This window comes from Nothobranchius furzeri, chromosome 5 (genome assembly GCF_043380555.1).
Source record: "Nothobranchius furzeri strain GRZ-AD chromosome 5, NfurGRZ-RIMD1, whole genome shotgun sequence".
Taxonomy (NCBI): Eukaryota; Metazoa; Chordata; class Actinopteri; order Cyprinodontiformes; family Nothobranchiidae; genus Nothobranchius; species Nothobranchius furzeri.
Window position 1 is genome coordinate 79,554,460 of NC_091745.1, and position 16,201 is coordinate 79,570,660.

At 46.0% G+C, this 16,201-nt stretch overlaps 2 protein-coding genes and 1 long non-coding RNA gene across 3 annotated transcripts; all 3 read left to right on the forward strand.

The window, feature by feature from the left end:
• Positions 1-1,976: 1,976 nt before the first annotated feature.
• LOC139069894 (uncharacterized) lies at positions 1,977-2,786 on the forward strand. The gene is made up of 3 exons (XR_011520568.1): positions 1,977-2,189; positions 2,372-2,463; positions 2,572-2,786. It is a non-coding gene; the product is annotated as an uncharacterized lncRNA (long non-coding RNA).
• Positions 2,787-3,533: 747 nt separating this feature from the next.
• Positions 3,534-9,469, forward strand: LOC107379742 (26S proteasome non-ATPase regulatory subunit 4). The gene is made up of 10 exons (XM_015950645.3): positions 3,534-3,668; positions 4,768-4,908; positions 4,991-5,105; positions 5,409-5,495; positions 8,087-8,155; positions 8,233-8,448; positions 8,548-8,656; positions 8,757-8,894; positions 8,983-9,038; positions 9,111-9,469. Exons 1-10 carry the CDS (start codon positions 3,643-3,645, stop codon positions 9,279-9,281), a joined length of 1,128 nt encoding a protein of 375 aa, XP_015806131.1. The 5' UTR covers positions 3,534-3,642; the 3' UTR covers positions 9,282-9,469.
• Positions 9,470-9,958: 489 nt separating this feature from the next.
• LOC107379718 (zinc finger protein 687a) lies at positions 9,959-16,033 on the forward strand. Its single transcript, XM_015950605.3, has 11 exons — positions 9,959-10,075; positions 10,507-12,390; positions 12,495-12,750; positions 12,834-13,003; positions 13,755-13,939; positions 14,015-14,191; positions 14,260-14,422; positions 14,496-14,711; positions 14,792-14,904; positions 15,022-15,115; positions 15,195-16,033. The coding sequence occupies exons 2-11, from the start codon at positions 10,528-10,530 to the stop codon at positions 15,810-15,812; spliced, it is 3,855 nt and encodes a 1,284-aa protein (XP_015806091.3). The 5' UTR covers positions 9,959-10,075; positions 10,507-10,527; the 3' UTR covers positions 15,813-16,033.
• The last annotated feature ends 168 nt before the right edge of the window (positions 16,034-16,201 follow it).

A 16,201-nucleotide genomic window follows, 5' to 3' on the forward strand; every position in this document is an offset into this window, starting at 1 on the left:
TATGGCACCAAAGAGAGGAGAGACGCGACGTCTTCACCGGAACACGGGTGATCGGTTACGTTCAGTTTCATTTCCGATGGGCTGCATGTTAGTCGTTGTTTTTGCTCATCGGCTGGTTTACTTCGCAGTCTGAAACATTTCAAAATAAGACTCGTTCCCGTTAAACGTCTACGTGCTACGGATGTGGTAGCACCGAGGACCTGCTGTTCACCACCTTCATGTTGTGCTGGTGTAAATGTGATTTCATTGGCTGAGGGTGGAGAAGATGCTCCAGCAGTCTGATTAGAGGTTTTGTGGCATGTAGGTTTTATTTATTTTATTACTATTATTTGTATTTTCTAATGGAAAGCAGTGGTTGTTTGCTGGAAACAGAACAGTTTGTTTGGCACCCGTTGGTGCTTTATGGTGCAGGCGGTCGCGGACACTACGGTAAAACAAAGTAATGCAATACGACCCACGACCTGCCGTCTTTCAGCCCTGAAGTATATTTATTAATCTGACTGATTGCTGTAGATTGTAATTTACCTTAGAGGATTGTAAACTGACAGAAGGGTGTCTGACACTTTTTTAGCTCATATTGTCTCTAAAGAGGGACGATTGGACAACTTCACCTTTTATATTAAACGTTTAGATTGTGGTATGTTAGCTATATTCTCTCCGAGATGCTTTAGGATGGTTAATCTGTTCTTTTTTCTACATGAAGGTTTCACATGGCGGGTGAGCCGGTGTTGCTGGCTGTTCTATATGCTTCAATGACTATATTTTTACAGTGTATAAAATGTGTATATGTACATAGGAGTCACGGAAATGCCTTCTCATACAACATGAACTTCCTGTTCCTCCTGCCATGTTAAGTTACAGTATGTGGTGATGTTCTCTTGTCTGATTTTAAAGGATTAAACGTACTTTCTAAAACTTTGTTTTGGTCTGATTATGTCTAAGCATGAATGAGTTTTAATCGCTTTGTTTTTTAGCACAGATGGACTAATTAAAGTTTTTCTAATGGTTGATGCTTTTCTTTAAAAATCAAGAGCAACTTATCATTTGTAATTGTTTTGTTCACAGATAAAAGGATTTGGAAAACAGGTTAATTATGCATGAACCATTTTCCATTTTTATGAGGCTGTTTCTTAAAGAGCAAGTCACCCCCGAATCAACTTATTTTTCTGATAAATTATATAAATGTGTGTCTAACCGTGCTGCAGACGTGTAGTCAATAGTTTTGCACTTTGGTGCATTTTAGTTAAAATTTAAATTTCCTGCCTGAAACCGTCAGTGTTGTGCCGTTTGTTAGGGAAAAAGTGGATTTCGTTGTCATTACTGCTTAGAAACATAACTGCCTCCTTTTCAAGTGAAAACGCCTGTTGCTTCATTACAATGCGAGTGTTATCTTTTTTCTAGCTTTCCCGTCTCAACAGGGAGGAGAACGACCTTCCTCAGATCATGCTGTCCTGTGTGTTATGGTTCCACTCCCATGAGAAATTGCATGTTGACTGAAGGCACCTGGGTTTGTGTGGGTGAAGAGACGGTAGTGTTTTCACTCCTTACGTGAAACGGCTTACCATCTGGTCTTACGGAGCGGTTTGGGAATGTGGTGTGATATGCTCTGTGTGTGTGTGCTTGGTTAATAAATACTCTCGGAGGACGATGGTTCGATGAGAGGTCTGGTGAACCATGCTCGGGTGTGTATCATTTCATCTCTCCACTTTGCAAAGTAAAATTGAACAATAATATTGCTCTAATCCTCTTTGTGCGTTTGATTTCTCTTAAGGTGAACTGGTTTTAATAAATAAATAACCCAACACCATTGTCAGGTAAAAACTCTGCACTGCATTTGAATTTTAATCTGCTGTAGCTGTTGGCTAAGTGGTACCCTAGAATGTTTGCTGGTACCATATGATGTCACAATGTTGTTGTGAGCTTGTGTGTGGCTGTGTCTCATTTCAGGGTCTGCATCCTTCGTCGACCGGTTACGTCACAGCGCCGCGACTAGGCCTGTCCCAGTTCGAAGACTCCTTCAAATGCGGTCGACGAATTCGGCCTTCTTTTCGCCGGCAAGCAGGATGGGTCCGGTGTATCCTTCAGTGGTTTACATTTCCCAAGATGCCTTGCGGGCCGGACGGCAGAACTTTTAAAAACAATGGCGGACAGTGAAGCGGGAGCTGTCTGAGAGGATTGCGCATAAAAATGTCAGTATAAACTTGAAAACTGTTAGGTTAAGGGCTTTTTGTGACACATGAACGTTATTTTAGTCAGAAATGTTACAGTAAAAGTGCTCGTATCGCGGTCTCGGCTCGTATGTTCAGCCGCTCGGTGTCGTACTTCTCCCGCTACGTTTTCCCCCTGATTTTAATAGAAGTTTGTATTTTAGGGACAAGAGAAAACCAGGGAATTTATTAAGCTTAGGGCGAAGATGGACCACATGATCACTGGAGCAAAGTGTTCGGCGGCTGTGGCATGGAGGTACAATAACATCTCATATTTTAAGTTTAGTTTTTTCTGCGAAAACATGAAAGGAATAACCCGTTGTCCTCTTTTCTCTTCCTGTTTTTTTCTTACATGTTTGTTAAGACTATTCTGGAGAAAATGGGCATCCAGGGGAAGGTGACAGCGATGACCAGCTTCTGGAGCTGATCAGGGAGGACTTGAGGCTGCAGAGGGAGGCAGAGCAGCAGAGGGCCCAGGAGAGAAGGGAGAATTTTGAAAGGCTTACTAGAAAAAATGGTTAAGAAAGATTAAACATGTATATATAAAAGAAATCTAAATAAAATCAGCTCTGTATTAAACTCTTGAATTTTATTTTTGTTTACAAATGTGAATTGTTTACTAGAGGGTATCCGCTGGGTCTGAAAAGTCTTAAAAGGTGATAAATCGGTTTTGGTCAAATTAAGACCCTTAGAAAGGATTAAAAACTATGATCACATCTTTGCTCAGGCTCAGCTTGTCGAAAGTATTTTCTCTGAATTAGCTCTCCAACAATCAAGGAAATGATTAAAAAGGTAAATAAAACTTCGAGCTCCATCGTTTAAAGTTCCTTCTCCCTTCTGCTCAGCGGTTCCACGGTTGCTAGGCGACGGAAAGTTCGCTGAGGGAGTGGCAGGAATTCATGAAGGCTAGGCCTGTCCAAAATCACAGCCGTTAACATCCGGCCTACTGGGCCGACGGAGGACCCAGCCCACGTCGGCCGAGTAGGCTGGGTCCTTCGAAGGATGCAGACCCTGTATTGAGACACAGCGTGTGTGTGTGTATTTGTTAGCGGCTCTGCCCTCTTGGTCTGCTAGGCAACAGCATTTGTTGCATTTTTCAACCAGGAAGTGGGAGCAGAGTAATACTCTGGTAGGGGGTGACTTGCTCTTTAATTGACAAATCAGCCAAAGATGTATCTGTCCAACAATCCATTAACAAATGTTTGATATGATTTAGTAAAATGATTACAAATGAAGAAAAAACTGAGAACAATAGAAATGTACTGGTAATACTAGTAAAAACACATAAGGAAACATTCCCCGCGATATCTTCTCCAGACCAGCTAGTGGCGGTAATGAACCATAACGTTGCTTTTCCACCTGCCATGAAACAAGATGAAGAACATAACTTCATGTCCCATAATCCATCACGCTGACCTGGACGTAAACGATCAAGATGGTGCTTGAAAGTACTATGGTTTGGTAAGGAATTTGAAGTAAATATAAGCAAACAACAAAAGAAAGTGTTGCTAAATTAGTTTTAACAAAGTTTTTATAAGAAAAATGAAACATTTGGAGTTGTTTGTGGTCTACGGAAGGGCTCATTTTTATGTTTGTGTAACTGAGCTATTCCCTGAGTCACTCCCGGTGTTAGCCAAAGCTAGCAATTCATTTTTATTCCAGGCGAGGAAATTTAAGCTCTTGATTTTATGCCAGCGGTTTAGAGTTTGGTGTTGTTTTTTCCTTGACTGAATATGACACGACCATTATTTCAGGCTGCGCATGTCGCCTAATCTCTACGGCACGGTTTAACGCGCTAGCATTAGCTAGCTAACAAAACTCAAACCAGTCATTCATCATCCTGTTGTCTGGGGTTCAAATGAACCCACTGAAGCTTTTATTTGATCAACCAGACTAAAGTTAGTTAATTGCTAATGATTTGAGCTTCTCGTTTGTTTTACTTTCTCGCCTAAAATGACAGAAATGATGACATTTATATTTCGCCAAAGATTAAACTTATGTTTATAAATGTGATTTTTTTCTGTCTGAAACGCTGCACCTACATCCCTATCAAATGTTTTAATAAAATGTTGAAGTCAGCTTAATGTAATGGTGATAATAGGTTCGCTGCGTAGTGTGTTGATAGTGATCAACCCTTTTCTATCGTAGTGTTGTCATTGGTGAAAAGAGACAGTCCAGGATCACTGAGCTCCTATTTTAGAGGATCTGGCATCTTTGTGCTCTCTCAGCAAAGTGTTGGCGGCGTGGCTTCATGTTCCTGACTTCATTGTAAACCTCGCAAACAGAGGAGATGTTTGTAAACAATAAGAGAAGACATCCTGTATCAAACATTGTGATTTGGCTCAGCTGGGCATCATCTGATCTAAACTGGTTTCTCTACCATCATGAACAAACAGGGGATTATTTTTGGATACTTGTTCCATTTTTTTTTAGTGTGAACACATTTTTGTGGTCTTAGTTGCTTTATGTCTTGCTAAACATCTTTGTCTCACGTATGTACATTACATACATTTCCACCTGTAATCTGGTGTTTGTCTCATTTTTGTTTTATTTTGCTCAGTGTGGACAACAGCGAGTTTATGAGGAATGGAGATTTCCTACCCACCAGATTGCAGGCTCAGCAGGATGCGGTTAATATTGTTTGTCACTCCAAGACTCGCAGTAACCCAGAAAACAATGTGGGCCTCATCACCATGGCAAAGTAGGAGACATCCTGTTTCTCTCATCTGTGCTCTGACCCTTAAAACATTATAAAACTATGTTGCTGTTTTGTTCACGTGCAGCAACTGTGAGGTGCTGACCACACTGACTCCAGACACGGGGAGGATACTGTCCAAGCTGCACGCTGTGCAGCCTCGGGGAAACATCTGTTTCTGCACCGGCATCAGGGTGGCACATGTGCGTCTGCTTTTAGTGTTCCCTCGAGGAGAAATGTTGAAAATAAATAGTTATCAGGGGGTGTTTAAGACTTTTGCTCTAGCCTTTGGTTTCTGAATTGGTAAATTTGATAACACACTCAGAAAAAGTCAAAACCTTATGTTTAAACAGTCTTCATAAGCCTTATTTAACCCGCTGTTATACTGCAACTATCTTTCTGTTTCAGCTTTTCTAACAGACTTTAAAAAAGTTTCATGTGAAGAGATTCTGTAACTGATGTTTCTTGGATTTTATGTTTTCTACACACAACATATCCCTCTCTAGTTGGCGCTGAAGCACCGGCAGGGCAAAAACCACAAGATGCGCATTATTGCGTTTGTTGGCAGCCCGGTGGAGGACAACGAAAAAGAAGTGAGTCAAGTTCAGACATAAATACCTCAGTTCCATCAAATGGGTTATTCTTTTAATGTAAATTGGCTAAAAGTAAAGAAAATAAAATATTAAGAGCCATTATTATTTTTGTTGTTACTGTTTTTAGTTTTTACCCTTTTATGGACCGCCTTTTGAGCAACCTCAGTGTGGAGAAGTTGTTTAATTCCAGCCAGACTGATCAGAACCGAATCACTGCCATCTTAAAACAATTCTGACTCAATAATCCAAAAAAGTAATGTTGGTGCTATTTTCTAACCCTTCTAATCGCTGCAAATGTTCTATTTTACAGTTATTTACACGCAGTTCTGTAGTTATCTGTTAGCACGAGTAGCAACATCAGCTAGCTTTAGCACTTCCTGTGAAGGCTGGTAGCCTGACATAACCCCACCCCTGAGAATTCTAACTGAGCCAATCAGTGCTGAGCAGCGTATGTCACACGTACACACCGCAACGCTGAGTTTATCATAAACACGGCGTCTGAAGCGGAGGTCGCTGCAGCTCTTTTCTGTTCTAAATGACTTGAACGTGTCTTTAAAACCACACCAAGCAGAAGCGCTAAAAGCCTTATTTGGCTGCAGCATCAAGCGGTACAGTCGGCTTTTCCACCTTTTTTCTGATTGGTTATTTTTGAGCTGGCTAGTCCCGCCCCCCGTGTGCCTTTCTGCCTGTGAGGAACCAGACTAGTTCTCTGAGGACGAGTCTGTCAGACCAGGCTAGAAGACTGGGGCACTTATTACAGGAATCCCATAATATTCTGCCAGAATAACAATGCTATTCAAATTTTACAGCCATGTAAATCTTTAGAACGGTGTTCATGATGATATAACCCGCTTTAGTTTTGGCCCCTCTCAGACTAGCCATTAGGGCTGCAACGATTCGTCGACGTTGTCGCCGGACGTGTTTTTTCTGACCGAGTGAGGCATCTCACTTCATTACAATCTCTGCCGAGAGTCGCACATGTGCAATAGCTTCTCTGCTGAGCTTCAACTAACAGAAATTGCGGCGTCCGACACAGCAGCTACGCGTACCAAAACATCTAAAGTTTGGGAGCGTTCTAGCCGGGATTCAGCGAATAAAAAGATGACCTGCGTTATTTGCAAAGCAGTCCTCGCGTATAGTCGACTAGTCGACTATTTTCCGGAACTGCGCTGCTCTGGGCGGCTGCATGTTGGAGTAGCTCTGTTGACTTTATGTAAGTTTTGCCTTTTCTTGGACATTTTTTCTTCTAGTTTCTAAAGAAAAACTGTATTTTTTGGACACTTTACTTTTCTGTTTCTGGTGCTGTGACGCTTGGAGGATTTTTACTGCTATTTTTTACCTTTTTTCACTTTTTGAGCATTTGTTATGATGCGTAACCATGGCAACAAGCTGGTTTACAATCGGGAGCAGCTGCAAGTCACCCCCTACAATAAACTTACTTCACTCCCACTTCATGTTTGAAAAATGCAACAAATGCTGTTGCTTGGCAGACCGAGAGGGCGGAGCCGCTAACAAATACACACACACACAGGCTCACAATGGCATTATGACATCATAATATACCAGATGACATCATAGCATACCTCTTAGCCAATAGCGGTAGCAGATTTAAATTCAAATACAGTGCAGAATTTTTTCCTGACGACGGCGCAACACTGACAGTTTTAGGCAGAATATTTGAATTTTAACCAAGATGCACTGAACTGCCAAATAATTGACGACATGTGTCTGTAGCATGATTAGACACTCCTTAATTTAGTTTATCAGCAAAAAAAATGTGATTTGGGGGTGACTTGCTCTTTAACATTGGAAAGGCTGAAATAATACCTCAACTGAAGCCACAAATCCCAAATGAGCTAAAACGCTAGAAGCGTGGGTGCAGAGCGGGACGGAGACAGAGAAAGAGGAAATTCAAACCATCTCTTCCATCGATCATAATGGGTGATGTGAGATCACTGGCCAACAAGATGGAGGAACTCCAAGCCCTTTCAAGGACTCAGCCAGAGTATCGTCAGTTTCTGAACCGCTGGAGGAGATAATGCAAAGAAGGATTCTCCAGAGAGTCAAGAAAATGATGGACAACCCTGAGCATTCTCTTCACAAGACTGTCCGACAACGGAAGAGTGTCTTCAGTCAGAGGCTTCTTCAGTTTGGCTGCAACACTGACCGCTACTGGAGATCCTTCCTGCCAACAGCCATTGTAATATACAACAACTCTTTGATGACTTGATTATTATTATTATTCTGAGCTACTACAGCAATCAATTTCCCTCTGGGATTAATAAAGTATTTTTGAATTAAAATAGTTGTTAGTTGCAGCCCTACTAGGCACTAATCTCTATTTCTCCAAACTGAGGATGTTCTGCAACAATATTTATTTTAAACCTTTCCACAAAACTTCCTAATGTTTGTACCGTTTTATTCCTGTGAAAACCGTTGAGGAACAACTGGGCTAGATGTAGAAGGTGTGAATCGGGTTTCGTCTGATGTCCTCGCTGATGGTGGTTTTAAACGGATGCTGTTTAAGAGGAGGAGTCATCAACTTCTCAATAAACCGTTTCTGCTGACGTTAAATACTTATTTTCTTGCAGTTGGTCAAAATGGCAAAGCGTCTGAAGAAAGAAAAAGTCAACGTGGATATCATTAACTTTGGCGAGGAGGTAATTTAGCAGCATCTCGAGTGTTTCCCACACCGAGTCTTTTAGTTGCCTGATCCTATCGTTTCCATCTGCTGCAGGAGAGGAACACAGAGAAGCTGACCGCCTTCATCAACACTCTGAATGGGAAAGAGGGAGCGGGCTCCCACCTGGTCACCGTACCTCCTGGACCCAGCCTGGCTGACGCCCTGCTGTCCTCGCCCATCCTGGCCGGCGAAGGGGGGGCCGTGTTGGGTCTGGGCGCCAGTGACTTTGAGTTTGGGGTGGATCCCAGTGCGGATCCAGAGCTGGCACTGGTAAACGGAGACACGTCCAAAGACTCATCCGTTTTTTTGTCATTTCCCAAATGTTTTTTAGGATCGAGTCTTGGAAACGTTTTCGTTTTCTTCTTCCAGGCTCTTCGTGTGTCCATGGAGGAGCAGAGGCAACGACAGGAGGACGAAGCCCGCAGAGCTGCTGTTGCGTCAGCTGCTGAGGCCAACATTTCCTCCCCTGTAGCAGACGGTGAGAAACCTACAAACACAGGCTGGAGTTACGCTTCCTGCCTTGGTCTGACGTGGGAACGTGAGCGTGCCAACGCTGCATATTTTTCTCCCTGCTTCAGAGTCCGACGACGCCCTGCTGAAGGTGTCTGTTCCACACACGGGCTCCACCACACCGGCTCTGCCTGACTTCAGCCGCATGACGGAGGACGAGCAGATTGCCTACGCTCTGCAGATGTCCATGCAGGGAGCAGGAGCAGGTTAAAAACGTCTGTTTTTCTAGAGAACCGCAGTCAACGCACACGAGTTATTTTATTTATTTGTATTTTGTCCAAATTTGTCCTGCAGACTTCGCTGCAGAGGACATGGATACAGGCGGAGATGTGGACTCCACTGAGGCTAAGGTCAGCACTGGTTGTTTTCCTGTTAAAAATGTTGTCGGAATATAAACAACATTTTTGTTCTTGTGTCTCCAGGACGAAGAAGACTATGATGTAATGCAGGATCCAGAGTTCCTTCAGAGTGTTTTAGAAAACCTCCCAGGGGTCGACCCCAACAATGAGGCGATCCGTAACGCCATGGGCTCTTTGGCTTCACAGACTGGCTCTAAGCCTGAAACCAAGAAGGACGAGGAGAAAAAGAAATGAACACTTGGATGGAAGAGCTGCGTAATAAATGGGAGATGTGGGAATATGAATGCTTTTCTCTTGAGAAATGGCTCGTTTTGTTCATGTCTGTAAACTCTGTTCTGATCCTAACACAAACACGAGTGCTTAACGTTTTTTTGTAATATACCTTCAGTAACATGTCTTCAATAAATTTACACAACAATAAAGCGAGTACTTTATTCAGTAGAAAACGGAGCTTCTGGAAAAGTTTTGTTTGAAAACGAGTTAAAAAGTAGAAAATCATCTAAAAATTGTATTAATCTAACATTTGATCAAAACTCAGATAAATTTGGATATTTTTACATTTTTGTATCCGTGGTACTTCTGTTAGTTTAGTCGACTGAACAAAATCTAATATCTTGTAAAACCAGGTGCAGTTTAAACCGAGTGCAGACCTGTTAGTAGAAATACAAAAGACTGACATTTTAATAATTATAAAAGAAAAAATCTTATTTTAACATATTTTCATTACTTTTGATAATTGGATGTTTGTGTTTATTACTATAAATAAATGTGTGATATATATCACATTTATATTTATATCACACATTTATAGTAATAAACACAAACATCCAATTATCAAAAGTAATTAAATATATATAGATATACAGATATTGATAATGAGGATAAACAAAAGTACTCCGAAGTAAACTGAGCTCAGAATCCGGTTGAGGGAGCGCGTGAGAACACGGACGCTGTCCCTCCGTCGCAAAGTTGTTGACAGAAAACTTAGGCGACCAGGAAAGTCAGGAACCGATTTCGCTAACCGTCAGGTAACTACAGCTAAACTCTCAGATGCGGTTCGTGCAAACGCAGTTTGACGCACTCTGCGTCAGATATTTGCTGCCAATATCTAATTGTTTCACGTAGCAAATGACGTGTTTTCGTCGCCTTTTCATAGTACAGTTCGTTGACGTTAGCTAGGCCAGCTAGCAGCTAATCGCTAACTAAGCTAGCTGTTAGCGTTAGCAGCCACTTGTTGCAGCGTGACAGGAGAGTTTGACATTTCTCTGAACTCCCAGTCGTTCCTGTTTGTTTTGCACTTGGTGAGTTCGTGTAAATCAGAACCTGCAGCTTGTTTTTCCAAAGTTTTGATTCTCCGAGCCACATGGTACCAGCTGTTCGGTTGTACGCACGCTCGAACCGTCTTGCGGCGCAGTCGTAACTGATGTCTATATGGGTGACTAGTCCGTTGTCTCGACAGGTTCGGAGTCTTCCGCTGGCGATGGGGGACATGAAGACGCCAGATTTTGATGACTTGTTGGCAGCCTTTGACATTCCTGATATCGATGCTAAAGAAGCCATTCAGTCCAACCCGGAGGCACACCGGGACGAGCAGGCTGCTGATGGACACCATGAGAACAAGAGTAGAGCTTCTGCATGCTTCCCTGACTCCGCAGCCCCTCAAGGGGAGCCTTCTGTGGTCAGCGTCATCGTGAAGAACACGGTCAGACAAGAGTCCCTGGAGAGTGAAGACAAACCTGCCAGGAGTAGCTCTGACGACCCCACAAGTGGTGCCTTAGTCTCGCAGGTTTCGGGAAAATTGGAGGACTTCACCTCGGATCTCGATGCCAAACTGTCTGTCGGTGCTGCTGTGGAGGCTCAGATTGCGAATGGCTTTGAGGAGGGACAGTCTGACGCACAGTCCTGGTCCCAGCCTTTGTCTTTTAGGTCCACACCAAGTGATGAAGAGAGCGACAAAGGAGCCAAGCCTGGGTCTGAGTCCATTGTGAACAGTTTAAAGCCTCTTTTGTACCCAAAGGCCTCATCCATTGCTGGTACCACCTTGCCATCTCCTTCCTCCTCTCCCTCAGCAATCCCTCAACTTTCCCCCCACTCACCTCAACGTGGTGAAATGTATCCTTGTGATCCGTTAGCCTCCTCTTTACCACAAAATACGGATCTAGGACCTGAAGTCAAGCACACAACATATACAGATGAAGATGACTCAGAGCCAGATTTAGGGAGTCCACTAGTGATCCAGGAGAGCCCAGATTCCATGATGTCCTCTTTTCCTAAACTCAAACGCAAAGGAAATTTTGATTTTGATCAAATGGAGTCTCATGAAAACACTCCTGGTGTTGCTTCACACCCTCCTGATCTCTCATCACCAAATAAAGGCCAAAATGAGGATGAGGAACCTCGTGCCACCATCATCAGCTCTCCTGTCACCGGTCCACAGTCTCAGAACCTCCATGACCTGCCTTCCAATGTCCGCACGAGCTCAGCAGTCCAAAAGGAGAAGTACCCAGAACACGTGATTGATGAGAGAGACTCGCCTGAGAGCCCACCTCCCAGTGAGACCGGCCTTCTGTTTACCAACAGAAACGGCAGCCATGACGCGGATTCAGGCCTCACTTTGAATCAGGAGGAACAAAATCACCAAGAGGATCTCGTTCAAAGAGATCACGGCCAAGAGAAGTTGGAGGACTCTGAAAGTCCAGGTGAAAAAGTGACGGAAAATAAAGAAAACTCAAAGGAGGAGAACAGTGTTGCTGACAGAGAGGACACAGTGGCTCCTAGCATCGCAGAGACGGTCTCATCTCCTCCAAGACCGCTCAAAGTTAAAATCAAAATGCCCACAGGCAGCATCACGAGGACGGTGCCTGGTCTGGCGCCAAAGAGGAGTGGGAAGGCTGCTTCAAAGGAAGCAGAGAGTTCAAAACCTTCAGAATCTCAGAACATAAAGTCCAAAAAGGAGCTTTTACCTGCAGCAGCGGCACAAGAAGGTGCCCGTACAGGCAAAGAGAAATGCTCTAAAGTGTCTCCTACAGCCGTGAGCATCACAAAAACCGCAGCACTGCCCTCCGTCTCCGCCGCCAAGGCCGGTTCAGCTGTAGCAAACCTCCGCAGCCTCGGGCAGAAAACGCTCAACAACGGGGTGGCCCCCTTGTCTCAGCTCCATCAGCAGAGCAGCAACAGGCCAGCATCGATAGTCAACAGCACCGGGGCCATCATTTCAAAGAGTCAGACCAACCTGGTGGAAGCCTTCAACAAAATCCTCAACAACAAGAACCTGCTGCCTTGTTATAAACCGGATCTGAGCTCTCCTCTCCCGTCAGAGTGGGGCATTTCTCTCCCTGCACAGGTCAGTTTTCGTTGTGTCAGCATCGAGAGCGTACATCTAGCAGGGAAGGAGAACACATCTGCATCCGCCCATTTCCATCCTTGTGTTTCTGACTTCCCCTTCAGGGTTACCGCTGTCTAGAGTGCGGCGATGCCTTTGCCCTGGAGCAGAGTCTGGCCCAGCACTACGATCGGCGCTCGCTGAGGATCGAGGTGACTTGCAACCACTGCGCCAAGCGGCTGGCCTTCTTCAACAAATGCAGCTTGCTTTTACACGCCAGGGAGCACAAAGAGAAGGGTCTGATCATGCAGTGTTCCCACCTGGTGATGAAACCCGTACCCGTGGATCAGATGATCGGTCAACAGGAAGCAGCGGCTGCAGGTGAGGGAATCCTCGATGGTCGGCGTTTTTTGACGTGAATAGTCTTAATTTATCTCTGATTTGCTTTCTGTCCTCCACGGCAGGCCAGCCCGGTTTAAAGCCGTCGCCTCCGGCGCGTCATGCGGCAGGGCCCGACAGGGAGGCAGAGGCCACTCAGCACGGCAGCAATAAATGTCCCGAGTGTCAGGCTCAGTTTGGGAGCAAAGACGAGCTTTACGACCATTTCCAAGTAGTCAAACCCGCCCACAGTACTGTAAGTTCTCCCCTCTGCTCTGGACCGTTTTGTTTTTGTTTCACACACGGCTAACCACAAATATCCCAGACAGGTCATTAAAGGTGTGGAACACAGAGAACCCCTGTTTTAATGACTATTTCTGATTCTAACGGGTCACTCTCCATGCAGGCTGAACATGAGAATAGTCTCCTACACCTATCTCCTGCAGTAGCTTCTGATAGAAAACAGACGGTGAAACTCTAGGATAGAAAATCCTGACAGATCTACGTCACACTGTCACTAACATTCATGGATTCACCCATCTGGACTCACGACGGGGAAGGCTGTTGCTGGTTTAGCGTCCAGGAAACAGCAGAGAAGGTCTCAGCTAGTAGAAGCTAACTGTTAGCATTAGAAACTCCACCACACAGCAGAACTCCTCCAGGCTTTTGGTATTTGTGGACATAAAACATCAACGTTGCAGAGCAGACAGAGTCAGTGGTAGAGTTGTGTTGCTGTTAGCCAATCAGAGGAGAGATGTCAGAATATCAGGAAGGAAGCTCAGCTGTGATGTCGCTGATTTGGTCTGCAGAGACGGGGGTTTGTGGGCTTCTTAGTGCCCTGAGTTCTGCCTGCAAGGCATTCATTCCCTCTAGAGACCACTACAGATGCACAGGTTACACGAGTAATCCACACCTTTAAGGTGTGGTAATCCATAAAGGAAGTGTGAATACTGATGACTGAGCTCTAACCTGATTCCCACCGTTGTGTTTGCACCTCTGTTGTTTAGTCATGCTCAGAGTGCTCGCCCCCCATGCTCCTCCCCAACAGCTGCAGCACAGCTGCACACCAGCGCATCCACCAAGGCTGCCCGCCCCACATCTGTCCAGAGTGTGGAGCCTCAACCAAGCAGCAGCTGTTTCAGAAGCATCTGCATGAGACCTGTTTGCACTTTTCCCGCCGCATCGGGTACAGGTAGGAAACCTGGTCACGCGAGTGAATAAACGTACGCCGGCCGGCGGCTCGGACCCTTCACTTTTCTGTCTGCAGATGTTCCAGCTGCCTCGTCGTGTTTGGAGGGCTGAACTCGGTGAAGGCTCACATCCAGCAGGCTCACTGCGACATGTTTCACAAGTGCCCCAGCTGCCCCATGGCCTTCAAATCTGCCCCCAGCATTCAGAGCCACATCTCCGCTCAACATCCAGCACTGACGCATGGACAGGCTATGTATGTATATGTACAAAACACACACACACACACACACACACTGATGTCCTAACGTTCGTCTCTCACAGGTTGATTTATAAATGCGTCATGTGTGACACGGTTTTCACGCACAAGCCGCTGCTCTACTCCCATTTCGACACTCATTTGACCAATCAGAAGGTTCACGTGTTCAAGTGTCCTGAGTGCACCAAGCTGTTCTCGCAGAGGAGCTCCCTGCTGGATCATTTTAAGGTACCCATGAGCTTAAGTGTTGGGATGAATGGATTATATCTGAGCTTACACCTCCACTCCTTCCGCTCCTCAGACCCACAAGAGTCGCCCTGTAAAAGAGGAGCTGCCGTCACCCGCAGCTCCGGCCGCGTCGGTGAAACTGGAGAGCTCAGAGGAAGAGTGGGTGGAAAAAGAGAAAGTGAAGACCGAGAGGACGAAGGCCGCTTCGGGGTGGAAGTGTCGAGCTTGCAGCACTCAGTATTCAGAACAGGAGGACTACGTCGCTCACATGAGCCAGCAGCACGGCAAGGTCCGGGCACCGCCTGCAGCCGTCGGGCTCGTCTTTCCTCTCGGATGTAATCCGTTCGTGTTTATGTTCGAATTCCTCAGGTTTTGAAGAAGTTTCCCTGTAACAGATGCGAGAGCTCGTTCACCACCACCTCCAGCATGAGGCGCCACATCAGAGACAAGCACAAAATCGCGAGCCGGGGCTTTCGCTGCCAGTAAGTGTCGTGGATCCTCCGCGCGTACGGGGCCCTGTTGTCCACGAGGCTCCGGCGAACTCTCCAAATGTTGCCTCGTCACTCAGTGAAGAGTTGAACCCAAGTTGTGTTTTGTAGATTTTGTTCTGACAGTAAGAAGACCTTCAGCAGCAGAGCGATGCTGGAGAGGCACTTCCAGCTGAGGCACGGCGCGGGCCAGGACGCTCTGACGGTGAGCTCCTGGGTTTCTGACACCAAGTGGAAGAGGGAGATCCCACGCATCAACCTAAAACCGTTTGTTTTCCACGCAGAGAGCCGACGAGGCTGGAAGCTCTTCAGAGCAGGAGGCCGGTTCGGTGAGTCGCCGGAGGCGTCGGGCAGCCGTGAAGGTGGAGCAGGACGTGGAGCCCGCAGACAAGACGAGTCCGGCGAAGAAGCTACGATCCTCCTCCTCTTCTGCTCCTTACGTCCAGCCGGAGTCCGGCTTTAGCTGCGCTTGTTGCGGCTTCACCGCGGAGGACAGGGCAACGTTCCTGGAGCACATCGGCCAACACAGGCGGGGCGGGGCGGAGGGCGGCGAGCTGCAGTGTCTGCAGTGCGGCGCCTGCTTCACGTCCACATCCTCCTTGTCCCGCCATCGTTTCATCACCCACAAGGTCCGGGATGCTTTCAGCGACAGCCAGCAAGCGCCCAGCGCGCAGCCACCCGCCTCTTCTGTCAAGAACCACGACGAGAAGGGCAGTTGGAACGGATCTGAGCCGGCGTCTCCCTCCGGTCAGCCGTCTGCCGGCCAGGGGAAGGACGACGAGGCGGCGCTGGCCTGTAAGGTGTGCGGCAAACACTTTGAAAAGGCCACAGACCTGAACACACACTTCAGAACTCATGGCATGGCCTTTATTAACGCCAGGAACGCAGGAAAACCCGTCTAAGTGCCGCTTCTACGCACCAAACAACCAAAGATACTCGGTTTGTCACCAACTACTCAGTAAAGCCGTTCATCTTCACACCTCTGATTCTCAGGATTTCTCCGCTCAGTCCCGCCGTTCTCACGTGCCTGCAGGGAACCGTGATCCTTGCATTAATCTAATCCCGCTGAGATTATGCTAACGGTTGATCCTTTTGGACCACTGAGCAGATCTCTGAACAGAAACTCGAGCTGTAAAGTCTCTTAAATCGGTCTTAAACTCGGCAGCTTGTTGCTTCGGTTCCTAACAGAATGTCTAATTTAGCGACTGTTATAATTTACTTTATCACCACTTGTCTCCCGTCACTGACGATCGCGACGCCGTAAAACGTTTCCTAGTCGTGTTTTCAGCGC

Coding starts and splice junctions, on each gene's coding strand:
- LOC107379742 (XM_015950645.3), top strand. CDS start 3,643: ATGGTGCTTGAAAGTACTATGGTTTG. Junction 8,657..8,756: donor TTCCTCCCCTGTAGCAGACG/GTGAGAAACCTA, acceptor TCCCTGCTTCAG/AGTCCGACGACGCCCTGCTG. Junction 9,039..9,110: donor TGGACTCCACTGAGGCTAAG/GTCAGCACTGGT, acceptor TTGTGTCTCCAG/GACGAAGAAGACTATGATGT.
- LOC107379718 (XM_015950605.3), top strand. CDS start 10,528: ATGGGGGACATGAAGACGCCAGATTTTGATGACTTGTTGGCAGCCTTT. Junction 14,712..14,791: donor TGAGCCAGCAGCACGGCAAG/GTCCGGGCACCG, acceptor CGAATTCCTCAG/GTTTTGAAGAAGTTTCCCTG. Junction 15,116..15,194: donor CGGGCCAGGACGCTCTGACG/GTGAGCTCCTGG, acceptor TTTTCCACGCAG/AGAGCCGACGAGGCTGGAAG.